General features: G+C 40.7%; 1 protein-coding gene across 1 annotated transcript; it reads left to right on the forward strand.

Moving 5' to 3' along the window:
* Positions 1-361: 361 nt before the first annotated feature.
* Positions 362-2,141, forward strand: sst1.2 (somatostatin 1, tandem duplicate 2). The gene is made up of 2 exons (XM_026943598.3): positions 362-591; positions 1,734-2,141. The coding sequence occupies exons 1-2, from the start codon at positions 445-447 to the stop codon at positions 1,941-1,943; spliced, it is 357 nt and encodes a 118-aa protein (XP_026799399.1). The 5' UTR covers positions 362-444; the 3' UTR covers positions 1,944-2,141.
* Positions 2,142-11,395: the final 9,254 nt, after the last annotated feature.

Below are 11,395 nucleotides of genomic sequence, written 5' to 3' on the forward strand. Positions count from 1 at the left end.
ACCAAGAGGCTTTCAGTAAGAATCCATTAAGGCTGAGTTTGTGAAGCTTTTATCATTAATTAGACCACTGCGTGCGTTCTGGAGAGACAAAGGCAGACACGGCAACATTTCTCGGTTGTATTTGCCTTAGATTAGCTGAGAGGACCTGAGTCCATTCACGCAAATTGTTTTATTGTCCTCGTCATTGTAAAGTCAATACTCTTTCACTCACGTAATCTTAACAAAAGCGTGCATCATTGCCGTGAACAAAGAAAATCGTCGAGGTTTTATGACATCGCATTCCGGCTTCGCCCGGCAACCAGGCAGCTGTCAGTCATCCAGCACCGTGGAGGGCGAGTTTAAAAAGAGCGCTGCAGAGTTCCAAGCTCCCAGAACCCAACCTTCAGAGCTCTTTACTGCACAATCGGAACTCTCCAGAAGCCTAGCTCAACACCCGAGACGAAGATGAGGATGCTTGTGTTGCAGTGTTGTCTGACCCTGCTGGGTTTGTCTCTGGTGCTGTGCAGCAATGGCGTCTCTTCTCAGCCGGACCTGGATCTGCAACACCGCAGACTTCTGCAAAGAGTTCATGCCCTTGGCGTGGCTGCACAGGTTAGGCTGCACGAACACTGACACAAAAAAACACCATTATATTCAAATATGGACCTACACGCTTGCGAATACTTGTGGCGATAGGATGCCTAGCCTTACCTTCATTACTAATCACGTATTACCGGTGGTGTGTTATTACACACGTATGTCGTAGCGAAAGTAATCAAGGATGATATGATGTAACTTTACACTTGGGCTTTTATATGACAGTTTGAACGATGGACATTGTCGCAAGGCAACTTCTCAGAAGATGTAGATCCTTATTGAGAAAGCCAGAGGCAACAGCGGCAAGGAAATGATGAAACTTCGATTATAAATCTTTACTCGTCTACAGTAGTACGTGTGTTTACAGGATGATCAGTATGAGCAGATGAGCATGAGAGTCCTGGGATGAGCACAAGCAAGTCTTTCTGATTACAGCAGCAGTTCTTATGTACAAGTTTACAGTATCTGAGTGAAAGTTTCCACTGAAACAAGGGTCAGACTTGGGAATAATCTGTTTTTTGGGAAGTGCAGATCTTTAGGGACTGTGCACAAAGTGATAGTCCCTAAAGTCCCTGATCACGATGAATCAGGCAGATTGAGAGGACGAGAGGCGTGCATGTAGTGAACAGAGTGAGAGAACAGTTTATTTAGGAAAGCTATTATCCTGCAGTGGTTTAAAATAGTGTACGCTATGATTAGCACAAGCAGGGACTCTGGGAGCTCTAGCATATCTTATAGCTAAATCATACAAAGCCCAATCATTTCCTCTCCCAAATAGTTCCCTTGATTTTACATTCTCATGCAGACTCTGGCTTTACGGGGTAAAATGAGGTGCCACTCGTTTCGTTAGCCGAGTATTATATTAGCAGGAATACGTATGAAAATGAAAACTGCACTGAAAGACATTTGCTGTCAGTCATTTCAGCCTGGGAAAGGGCCGATCGTGACAAGCACGGCTGAGACATCAGTCAACTTCCACTTGCCTTCTCAGTCTATTTAGGCATGTTTCCTGCAATACTCATTTTCAAAAGAAGGAAAATATAGATTCCTAAGATATGTTTCATTAGCATCATCTTTCCAGGACTCTCACTCTTTCCCCAAATCTCTAACCTCTATCCTCAAACTATCTGTCTTCTCTATCCTGTCTTGCCTTACAGGAGTGGACTAAGAATGATCTGAAGGACATTCTAACTCAGCTCACCTTGCCAGACTCAGAGATTCAGGAGAGCGACATTTCCACTCTGGGGACAAAACAAGATCTCACAGTGGAATTAGAGCGATCAGCAGAAGACCCCAACAGCCTCCCGCCTCGAGAGCGAAAAGCAGGCTGCAAGAACTTCTACTGGAAAGGATTCACTTCCTGCTGAGCTCCTGCCTCTCTAGTCACATGACCCAACACTGGCCACTCCTGAGTCACTGCTGCTAAATGTCCCCGCCCTCACCTGGGACTCACCAGTGAGGTCAAATCAGTAGCTGATTTCTATCAATTAATCATATCAATCAGCTTCAATTGTAACTTTGTAATTTGTAAAAATAAAGACTAATGCTTCATTTGATTTTAAATTGTGTGTATATGTGTGTAAGTGTGAAACGTGACACAATACGTAGCAACCTCAGTCAGGACAGAAAGCAAAGACACACAGTTTCAGAGGTGCCAACACTTATGATTTTTAACCCCTTGCTAACAGCCAGTTCACTGAAAGGGAACTTCACGTCGACTTTGTGAATTCACAAGCCTTGTTATCGTGAGACGAGAAATCATGTGGCTGTGATTGTGGTCTCTGCTAATTACTAACTAGCTCCACTTTGGACATTTGCATCCCTTCAATTTTTTTCTGTTTCTTGCGGATTTGAAAGAAATAAAATAGCCATCTCACTCCCAGACATACGCTGGGGTTTCTTTTTTTTTTCTCTGCCAGCTAGACTTTTCTTGCTAGCAATGTTGGCACCTCTGTAGTAATGGACACTTTGAATTAACACACATATTCCAATATAAGATGGACTTCAGAGGTATAGATCACATGAAATAAGGGAAGCCCTGTGACATAGCATGAGCAGCAGCTCGAAAAGACGTGGTGGCTGGCTTTGTGTGTCTCAGAGAAAGCTAGTTTTCACTCTCCCTGGTTGTTAGCTGTCGTGAGAAAGGGGAGAGCTAGCTAGTGCCTGGGAATTGCCACATTACCAAATTGGGGAAAACACCACCAACACCAGCAACAACAACAACAACAACAACAATACAGGATACCAGTATTCCAGTGCGGTGCTTGGACCCCTAAAAAAAGAGAGGGGAAAAAAAGAGATAAAATAGGCAAAATACTAAACTAAACATTGCTGTGCCTCTGTGTACTAATTCGTGAATAAAAATAGAAATGTGTTGCTGTCTAAAAAAAAAAAATGACCTGCTTTACCTCCCTAAAAGTCACTATTTTGACACTTAGCTACTTAATTCAACCTGTGGTTTAAGAGCACCAGGATCATAAAGCGTGTGTGTGTGTGTGTGTGTGTGTGTACATGTGGTGATTACAGCCACTTTCAATCTGATTAGTGGAAACTGTTGGACATGAGAGACTGATCTCCTGCCTTAAAAACAGCACGGAGAGAGGAAGGAAGGTGACTCGCAAGATGGAAAAAGAAAGACAGAGTAAGAGACGGAGGATAGTTAGCATCGATGGTCATCCATAGCAACGTCTCGTCGTGTTAGCAGACGTGGTAATGGACCCTGAAAACTGAGCACGAGCGTGGTGTGTGGACACACACATCAGTCTGATGTATTTTTCATTAGTGCGTTATTAGTTTTGAAAGCCGTGCCGGGTTTTGGTGCTCCTTCTCCAGAGGCTCACACAGAGACGTGGAAAAGTCTGTTCGTCAGCAGTAATTGTTATTTAATTATCCTCCTGAAAGCAGCGCAAATATTTAAGTTCATCTGGCCTGTTTGATTAACAAGCTTGAGGAGAGACTTTGTCAGGCATTAAAAATCACTTTCCACTGGGTTGTTTACAAAGAAGAGGTTTTTATCTTTCTCAACTATATACGTGCGTGTGTGTGTGTGTGTGTGTGTGTGTGTGTGTAGGTTAAACAATCCAGAGGTGGCTTAACGGATCTGAACTAGCAATTTAATAGGCTGTGAGTTTAATTCCTGCCAGAAACATCACTTTTTCCAGATCAAGTCCAGTTGCATAAAATTCTTTGCTTTGAAAGCTCCAAATAATCAACTAACACGACACAATAGAGATAACAGTTACCTTTTAACTTAATGCTTATCTATTAGTGATTTGTTTCTCTAAACTATTGAGTTTAGCAGTTACGTCGTGTTTGTCAGTTAAAACTTTTGACTCACACCACTGACTCATCGACACTGGACAGACGAGACACAAGGGATTTGGATGTTATATGGAAAGAATAATCACATTCTTCTCTGATTATCTGTCTTTAAATATTGTTTTCATTGTCGAAAAGTCATGTCTTCAGACCAGATAGGGTAAATAAAGTAATAAATCTACGAAAGTCTGTAAAGACCTCACTTTCTGACCTAATGTCTCTAGCCCTGACAGAAAGAGGGAACACATATGAGAAAAAATATTCCAATGTTAATGATTTTAAAAAAAGTCAAATATTCTGCTTACTTAAAAAAAATTCCTTTGGTTAAAATGTATAAATATATATTTTTTAAAAAATAGGTCAACATGTCTGTTTACTTGTGATGGTGCAAACAGAGGGAAGGAGGATTAAAATGTCAAAATGGCTGTAATGTTGAAATGTAAATGGCTTGGCTATATCTGCTTGAGAAGAAGATCAGAAAATCTCTCTCCTAATATCTAGTCTTAACAGTTCTGTATTTCCACACTAACATTTCCCTGCGTTGAATACAGAATTCATTAATGCTCTCTCGGACCTAATGAGCAGCGCAGCCTATCTCTCCTGTCCACGCTGTCTCTGCAGTAAAAGCTCACTGACAGTGTCGTGTGGATATATGTGCCTGTGTGTGTAGAAAAAAACCTCGTTACCTCTGTGACTGCCCCTGTCTCCGTGCGTTACGGTTAAGAGGGGAAAATATCTACATGGAAGCCACAAAGGCACATTCTTTGACGTCTATTTCATATGATAATGCGCAGCTTTCGGGACTTCATTGTGAAGAAACGGTGTCTGTTCGGTCTCATTGTTTAAAAATGTTCGTCTATGTCCGTCTGCTCAGATGGAGATAAGCCCTTACTGTCCGCCAGCTGTTGAGCCGTCAATCAAACAGCCCAACGGTATGCTAATGCTAATGCCATAGTGATGAGTCATAGCTCCAGCATAATAAACAAAAGACATATTTCTTCCAAAACGTCACTAAAATTGGCAATATTGTAAGTACCTATATGAAGTACCTGTATGAGTTTTAATGTCTTTTTTTTAAATAAGCACTCGGAACCATTGTGTGTGCATACCCATTAACCTCTCTGTGTGAGACTGATTCTTGTGGAGCCATCAGTCTAAGCACGGCACCAGGCATAACTAATCAACCATCATGAAATTAGCCAAACACCACAAGCAACAAACAACCAATCAGCCAGTTCAAAGACAAACAGCAGGACATCCTCTCTACAAGTGTGCATTTGCATGTGTATGTTCTGAATAAACCAGCATGGTGTCAACACACCAGGCGAGTCTATTAGCCCATGTGGCCCTCTTCACGATTCATCCCATTAAACACCATTTACCACTCTCCCTACTGCTAGACCATAATAAGTGTGCGTGTGTGTGTGTCTGTACACATGTGTACCTGTATTTACCACTTTGCAAGGACCAAAAGTGACCAAATACGCTTAAAAAAATATAGGATAGTGTAAAGCATTGTCACAATGATAGGACATTGTTATAAGGACATTATCCAAATAATCCTGTCACTGTGAGGACACTGGACACTATGTGACACACATCCCAATGATAGAATACTATCAAAAGTCCCCACAATGATAGGATAGTATCAAATGACCTCACAAGGTTATGATGGAATCAAATGTCCTCACAATAACAGAACAGCTCCAAATGTTTTAAAAATGAAGGAATATTGTCCAGAGAAAGAGTGATACAATGATAGAGTGTGATACAAGGATAAAGTAGCATTCAATGTCCTCACAAATGATACCATCAAATGTCCTTACAATGACAGGATTGTGTCCAATGTCCTCACAATGTCCCGGTTCTTACAGTGATAGGAGAGTGTCCAATGTCCTCACAATGTCCCGGTTCTTACAGTGATAGGAGAGTGTCCAATGTCCTCACAATGACAGGATAATGTCCAATGTCCTCACAATAATAAGGCAGATTGCAATGTCCTCACAATGATAGGATAATGTCCAATGTCCTCACAATGACAGGATAGTGTCCAATGTCCTCACAACAATAAGGCAGAGTGCAATGTCCTCACAATGATAGGATAATGTCCAATGTCCTCACAGTGATAGGATAATGTCCAATGTCCTCACAATGATAGGATAATGTCCAATGTCCTCACAGTGATAGGATAATGTCCAATGTCCTCACAATAATAAGGCAGATTGCAATGTCCTCACAATGATAGGATAATGTCCAATGTCCTCACAATGACAGGATAGTGTCCAATGTCCTCACAATAATAAGGCAGAGTGCAATGTCCTCACAGTGATAGGATAATGTCCAATGTCCTCACAGTGATAGGATAATGTCCAATGTCCTCACAATGATAGGATAATGTCCAATGTCCTCACAGTGATAGGATAATGTCCAATGTCCTCACAATGATAGGATACTGTCCAATGTCCTCACAATAATAAGGCAGAGTGCAATGTCCTCACAATGATAGGATAATGTCCAATGTCCTCACAGTGATAGGATACTGTCCAATGTCCTCACAGTGATAGGATAATGTCCAATGTCCTCACAGTGATAGGATACTGTCCAATGTCCTCACAATGATAGGATAGTGTCCAATGTCCTCACAATGATAGAATAGAGTGCAATGTCCTCACAATGACAGGATAGTGTCCAATGTCCTCACAATGACAGGATAGTGTCCAATGTCCTCACAATGACAGGATAGTGTCCAATGTCCTCACAATGATAGGATTGTGTCCAATGTCCTTACAATGATAGGATTGTGTCCAATGTCCTCACAATGACAGGATAGTGTCCAATGTCTTCACAATCACCCAGTGCACGCAATGATACACTGGTGTCACATGATAACACAATGATAGGATGGCGCTAAATCTCCTCACAATGATAGGACAGTATCAAATGTCCTCACAATAATATGAAAGTCTTAAATGTCCTCACAATTAAAGCAAAGTGTCAAATGTCCTCATAATAGGATAGTGCCACATGTCCTCAAAAATGATATGGGAGTGTCAAATGTTCACAATGATAGGACAGGGTCATATGTCTTCACATTCACGTGGTTCTCACAATAGCTACGATGGTATTTACAGCTTTTATTTAAAAAAAGAAAAAAGCTGAAACAAAATATTTCCTTCGGGTTACTGAGGTTAAGGTTAGATAATAATTATGTGAAGAGAAGGTCCTCACAAAAATAGAAAAACTAACATCTGTGGGAGTGTTTATATGTGTGCGTGAGAGTAATAATGCTTAAAATGTTTATATAATATACTATAATATTCATAGTAAACCAAATGGGAATAATGCCTTCAGTTAAATATAATTCAATACAGCCTGCACATTAAGTTAATTTCATCAACAGTACTGCATACTATTAGCCAGGAAAACGCATTAGAGAAATGAACCGGTTCAAATGGAGAATTCTGCATTTATATCTCCATTTAAGTTCATTTGAGCAGTCATTTAAAAAGTCACACTTCTCCTGCACCATGCTGCAAGACAAAATGAGCTGTACTATCGACTGGATTAATAAAACCACATTAAGGCTTTCCATTTTGTATTCTTCTTAAGGCATTTCTGCATGGACAGCTAATAGCAAGTGAACACCAGGGAGTCTAATTAGCACTATGTCTATCTATAGCATGTGTACATATCTAACAGCCTAGAGGACTAACATTACAACTATAACAATGATTTCATGGGTAATGTTTATTTTTCTAGAGTTCAGGGTTTTCTGTCCAATTCGCTAGATGAACTATTGAAACAGAATGGGTCAATTAAACAGGTTCACAACACCGAGTAATATGCAAATGACAGGACAGAGCCTGAGACAAGATAGGATCACAACACAAGACAGATGTCAGACATAATCACATGACATAAACAAAACCACATGATATGAACTCAAAACAAAACAGAAATGCAGTGCTGAGAGTGCTGTGAACCGCATCACGCAGAGGCGAAATCCACGACAGGACCCCCTCCTTAAAGTGTGGCTCCCAACAGGCAGCACTATAGTTCAAAAGGAGGTGAAATGGAAACATTCTCAAATGGCGCAGAAGAAATGATGCCCACTGTGGAGACAGGAGGCAGAGCGATGTCTTCTGTGAGGCCAGGAGGTGGACACACGTCAACCAGGCAGGATGGCTTGGCAAATCAGGACAAGGAGTCATCATCCATCCACAAAGGCGGGTGACATAGTGACAATGTCCTCTGTGGCTCCAGGAGGCCATCACCAGGGTCATGAGGCAGAGCAATGACATCCTCGCTGGGTCCAAGAGGAAGATCAGCAACATCCTTGCCAGGGTCAAGAGGAGGAGCGACGATGTCCTCGGCGAGGTCAGAAGAGGCCTCAGCATAGGTCTCGGGCTTGGCTGGGGAGGCTGTTCCGTCTATCATCCCTGTCTCCAGAACAAGAAAAAGTGACTCAGACCTTAAACAATACAAATGCGTAATAAGTCTTCACATTCAGTCCCAGACAGGATGTGGTATAAATGGGCAAACTAATCAAGAACTAACTTTGTGTTGGGTAATATGCCAATGACAGGACAGGAGCAGAAACAGAAATGAGACAGAAAGATGGAGAGATGAGTGTGAAAAGACATGAATATAACTGTGGCAATGTCGAGCTACAGTAACTCATCACCAGTCATACAATTTGAAGTCTATCAATCAAGATTCACATTAGCAAATTTCCTCCAAGTCCAAAAAGAATGGGACGCACCCTTTCTGTTGGTATGGTGCAGTTTAAGTGTCTTGGGATCTTATTCATGATGGAATAAGAGAGTGTGAGGTTAACAAATTGACAAATTCCACTGCGGTGTTCCTGGGCTTACCCCCAGAATGTTTTTGTCACTGAAGCAATCCATTAAAACAAACCCATCAGAGACATCGCAAAAACACTGGGCGTGGCCAAATCAACTATTTGGTAAGAAAGAATGCACTGGTGAACTCAGGAACATAAAAAGACCCCGAAGACTGCAGAAAACAACTGTGGTAGATGACAGAAGAAGTCTTTCACTGGTGAAGAAAAACCTCTTCACAACAGATGGCTGGATTAAGAACACCCTCCAGGAGTGTGTCAAAGTCAACAATCAAGAGAAGATTTCACCAGAGTAAACACAGAGGGATTACCACAAGATGTAAATTATTGGTAAACCTCGAAAACAGATTAGAATTTGCCAAAAAATGCATCTAAAAAGAGGCCATGAGGCCACAGATGAGACGAAGACATCCAATAATGGTAAAAGCATCCAATATACTGTGGTAGACAGCTGAAATAACAATAACTTGGTCAGGTATATGTTGTATATATACTATACTTGACTGTATATATTGCATATACTATACTGTACATAGCATTGTATGGGATACAAAGTTTCCAGAGAAAAAAAGCCTGACAAAAGGCCTTCATCAGCTGTCCAAGCAAATTGCTTTTATTTTTTTTTATCATTATTAAGAGTGGCAGCTTTTAATCTGAAAGAGTCACCTCATCACATGAACTGCTGTCAAATCACCCATCCCCATTCACACTCACCTACTACTGGAACTCATCTGTTATCTATCTGTTTGCAGTAGTCCATTTTTTTCCCTTACCCGTACAAATAACCTGGAAAATATGTAGAACGTGATAAAAAATAATTCCCGTGGCCTCAGCAGATAATGCAAATAAGCCATGGCCTCAGCACAAGTGTATTATTATGTGGCTGAGAAAACCTGTTAACTGTGTGATGGTCTGTAGTTTTTTTTTGTGTGTGTGTGTGTGTGTGTGTGTGTGTGTTTGCGTAGGCCACTTGTCAGTTATTTTACAGACACTCCTCAGTGCTGCGTGGTATGTAAACACAATCTGTAAAGCTTTGAATCGTTCATATGGCCAGTTTTTTCATAACGAATCAAATAGATATGTTTTTTCTTCATTACAAACACAAACAGGACAGATAAGGCACTGATCATTCTCATAAATCAGCACGAGCCGAATTTAGCGTTATAACTTTTATTTCAAGTGGGTGAATTGTGTAGTTTACACTGCTAACAGTGCTGAAGTTGTTAATACCAGAGCGTAAAAACTCATAAACCTCATTACAAAGAAAAACAGGACAGCGAAGGCACTCTTGACCATTCTCATAAATCATGAAAATGAGTGGAATTTCGTCTGCTTATAGTGTTATAACTAAGCCATTTGCCTGCCATGTTTATGAGTGTCTCCTACCCCTTTTTGGTTTTTATTGCCACACTGGTTAAAAAAAAAAAAAAACAGAAAAACTTCACTTCTTCACAGAAAACTTCACAGAAAAACTTCACTGTCTGTCTTCTTCGTTTTATTTGTTTCATGCATCTGGCCTTTTTCTTTTTATAACCAATATAGGACTTGATTCAGATGACATAGCAGCTTTGTTGAGCCTACATTTTAAGTGTGTGTGTGTGTGTGTGTGTGTGTGTGTTTGGTCACAGTGTCACATGGAAAGTGTCAGTAGAAGCTGATTCTGGCACTGTAGCTGGGTTCGTTAGGGTTATATTTGACTCACTGAAATATCTCTGGTTGAGCTGAGTGTGGATGCGCATCAGTAGGCGCTGATTGTGAGCGAGGCGGCGTATAAGTGTGTGTGAGTGTGTGTGTGTGTGTGTGTATGTGGTCATGTTTGTCAATAGGCGATAATTCTGATGGCAGGTGCTCTTTTCTCTTTTCCCTGCCTCACTGAGTCACTTCTGAATACCACTGATTCTGCACCTCGCTTTTTAGATACGACTCACATAGAGACGCACATCGCGCCAGTCGCATGCACACTCATACACACACGTACCTTGGATTCAAGTTGTTTGTGTGATAAAGCCGTGAGAGTGTGGACCGAGAAATGTGTTGATTTAAAAAATTTTATGCACCTTTATTGTAGGCGCAGAATCATACACGGTCTGTGAAACTTCAAAGGTCAGCGATGAAGTGTATTATTTATTTTTTTTCATTTAATTATGTAAAATAGACTGAATGAGATGATGAGTGACACTCTAGCTATGATAGGAGATGAGCGCGAGAGGATGAGAGAGCGTGACAGACAAAGACGAGTGGAGAAAAAAAGATAATGAAGAGATAAAAAGGTTTGATTTCAGTTTGAGAAATGGATCATCCTTACCATTACTCACACAAAATGTCTGCAGTGTATTTTTTATTTTTTTTCCAATTAGCCAGCAGATTTCTGAAGGGTGAGTCAGGATCATGATAATGATAATGATGATGATGAATTGAGGATTGACATATTTAGTTCCAGCTTCTCAGATTGTTTTATACAAGATGTCTATACAAGTACAGTATCAGAGGTGAAAAAAAAAAAGAGATGAATTGAAAGTGTGGTTAAAGATCCGTATAATAAAAAAATACGCACAGGTTTTGCACTGTGACAGTTGAATGTTACACTGTTATCCAGACCAGAGTTTGTGTAATATCTTTTCACTTCTCTCTCTGTTGTAT

This window comes from Pangasianodon hypophthalmus, chromosome 14 (assembly GCF_027358585.1).
Source record: "Pangasianodon hypophthalmus isolate fPanHyp1 chromosome 14, fPanHyp1.pri, whole genome shotgun sequence".
NCBI lineage: Eukaryota > Metazoa > Chordata > Actinopteri > Siluriformes > Pangasiidae > Pangasianodon > Pangasianodon hypophthalmus.

Excerpts from the sequence above, each read along its gene's own strand:
- sst1.2 (XM_026943598.3), top strand. The coding sequence starts at position 445 with ATGAGGATGCTTGTGTTGCAGTGTTGTCTGACCCTGCTGGGTTTGTCT. Across the intron at positions 592-1,733 it reads CCCTTGGCGTGGCTGCACAG|GAGTGGACTAAGAATGATCT; the intron begins GTTAGGCTGCAC and ends CTTGCCTTACAG.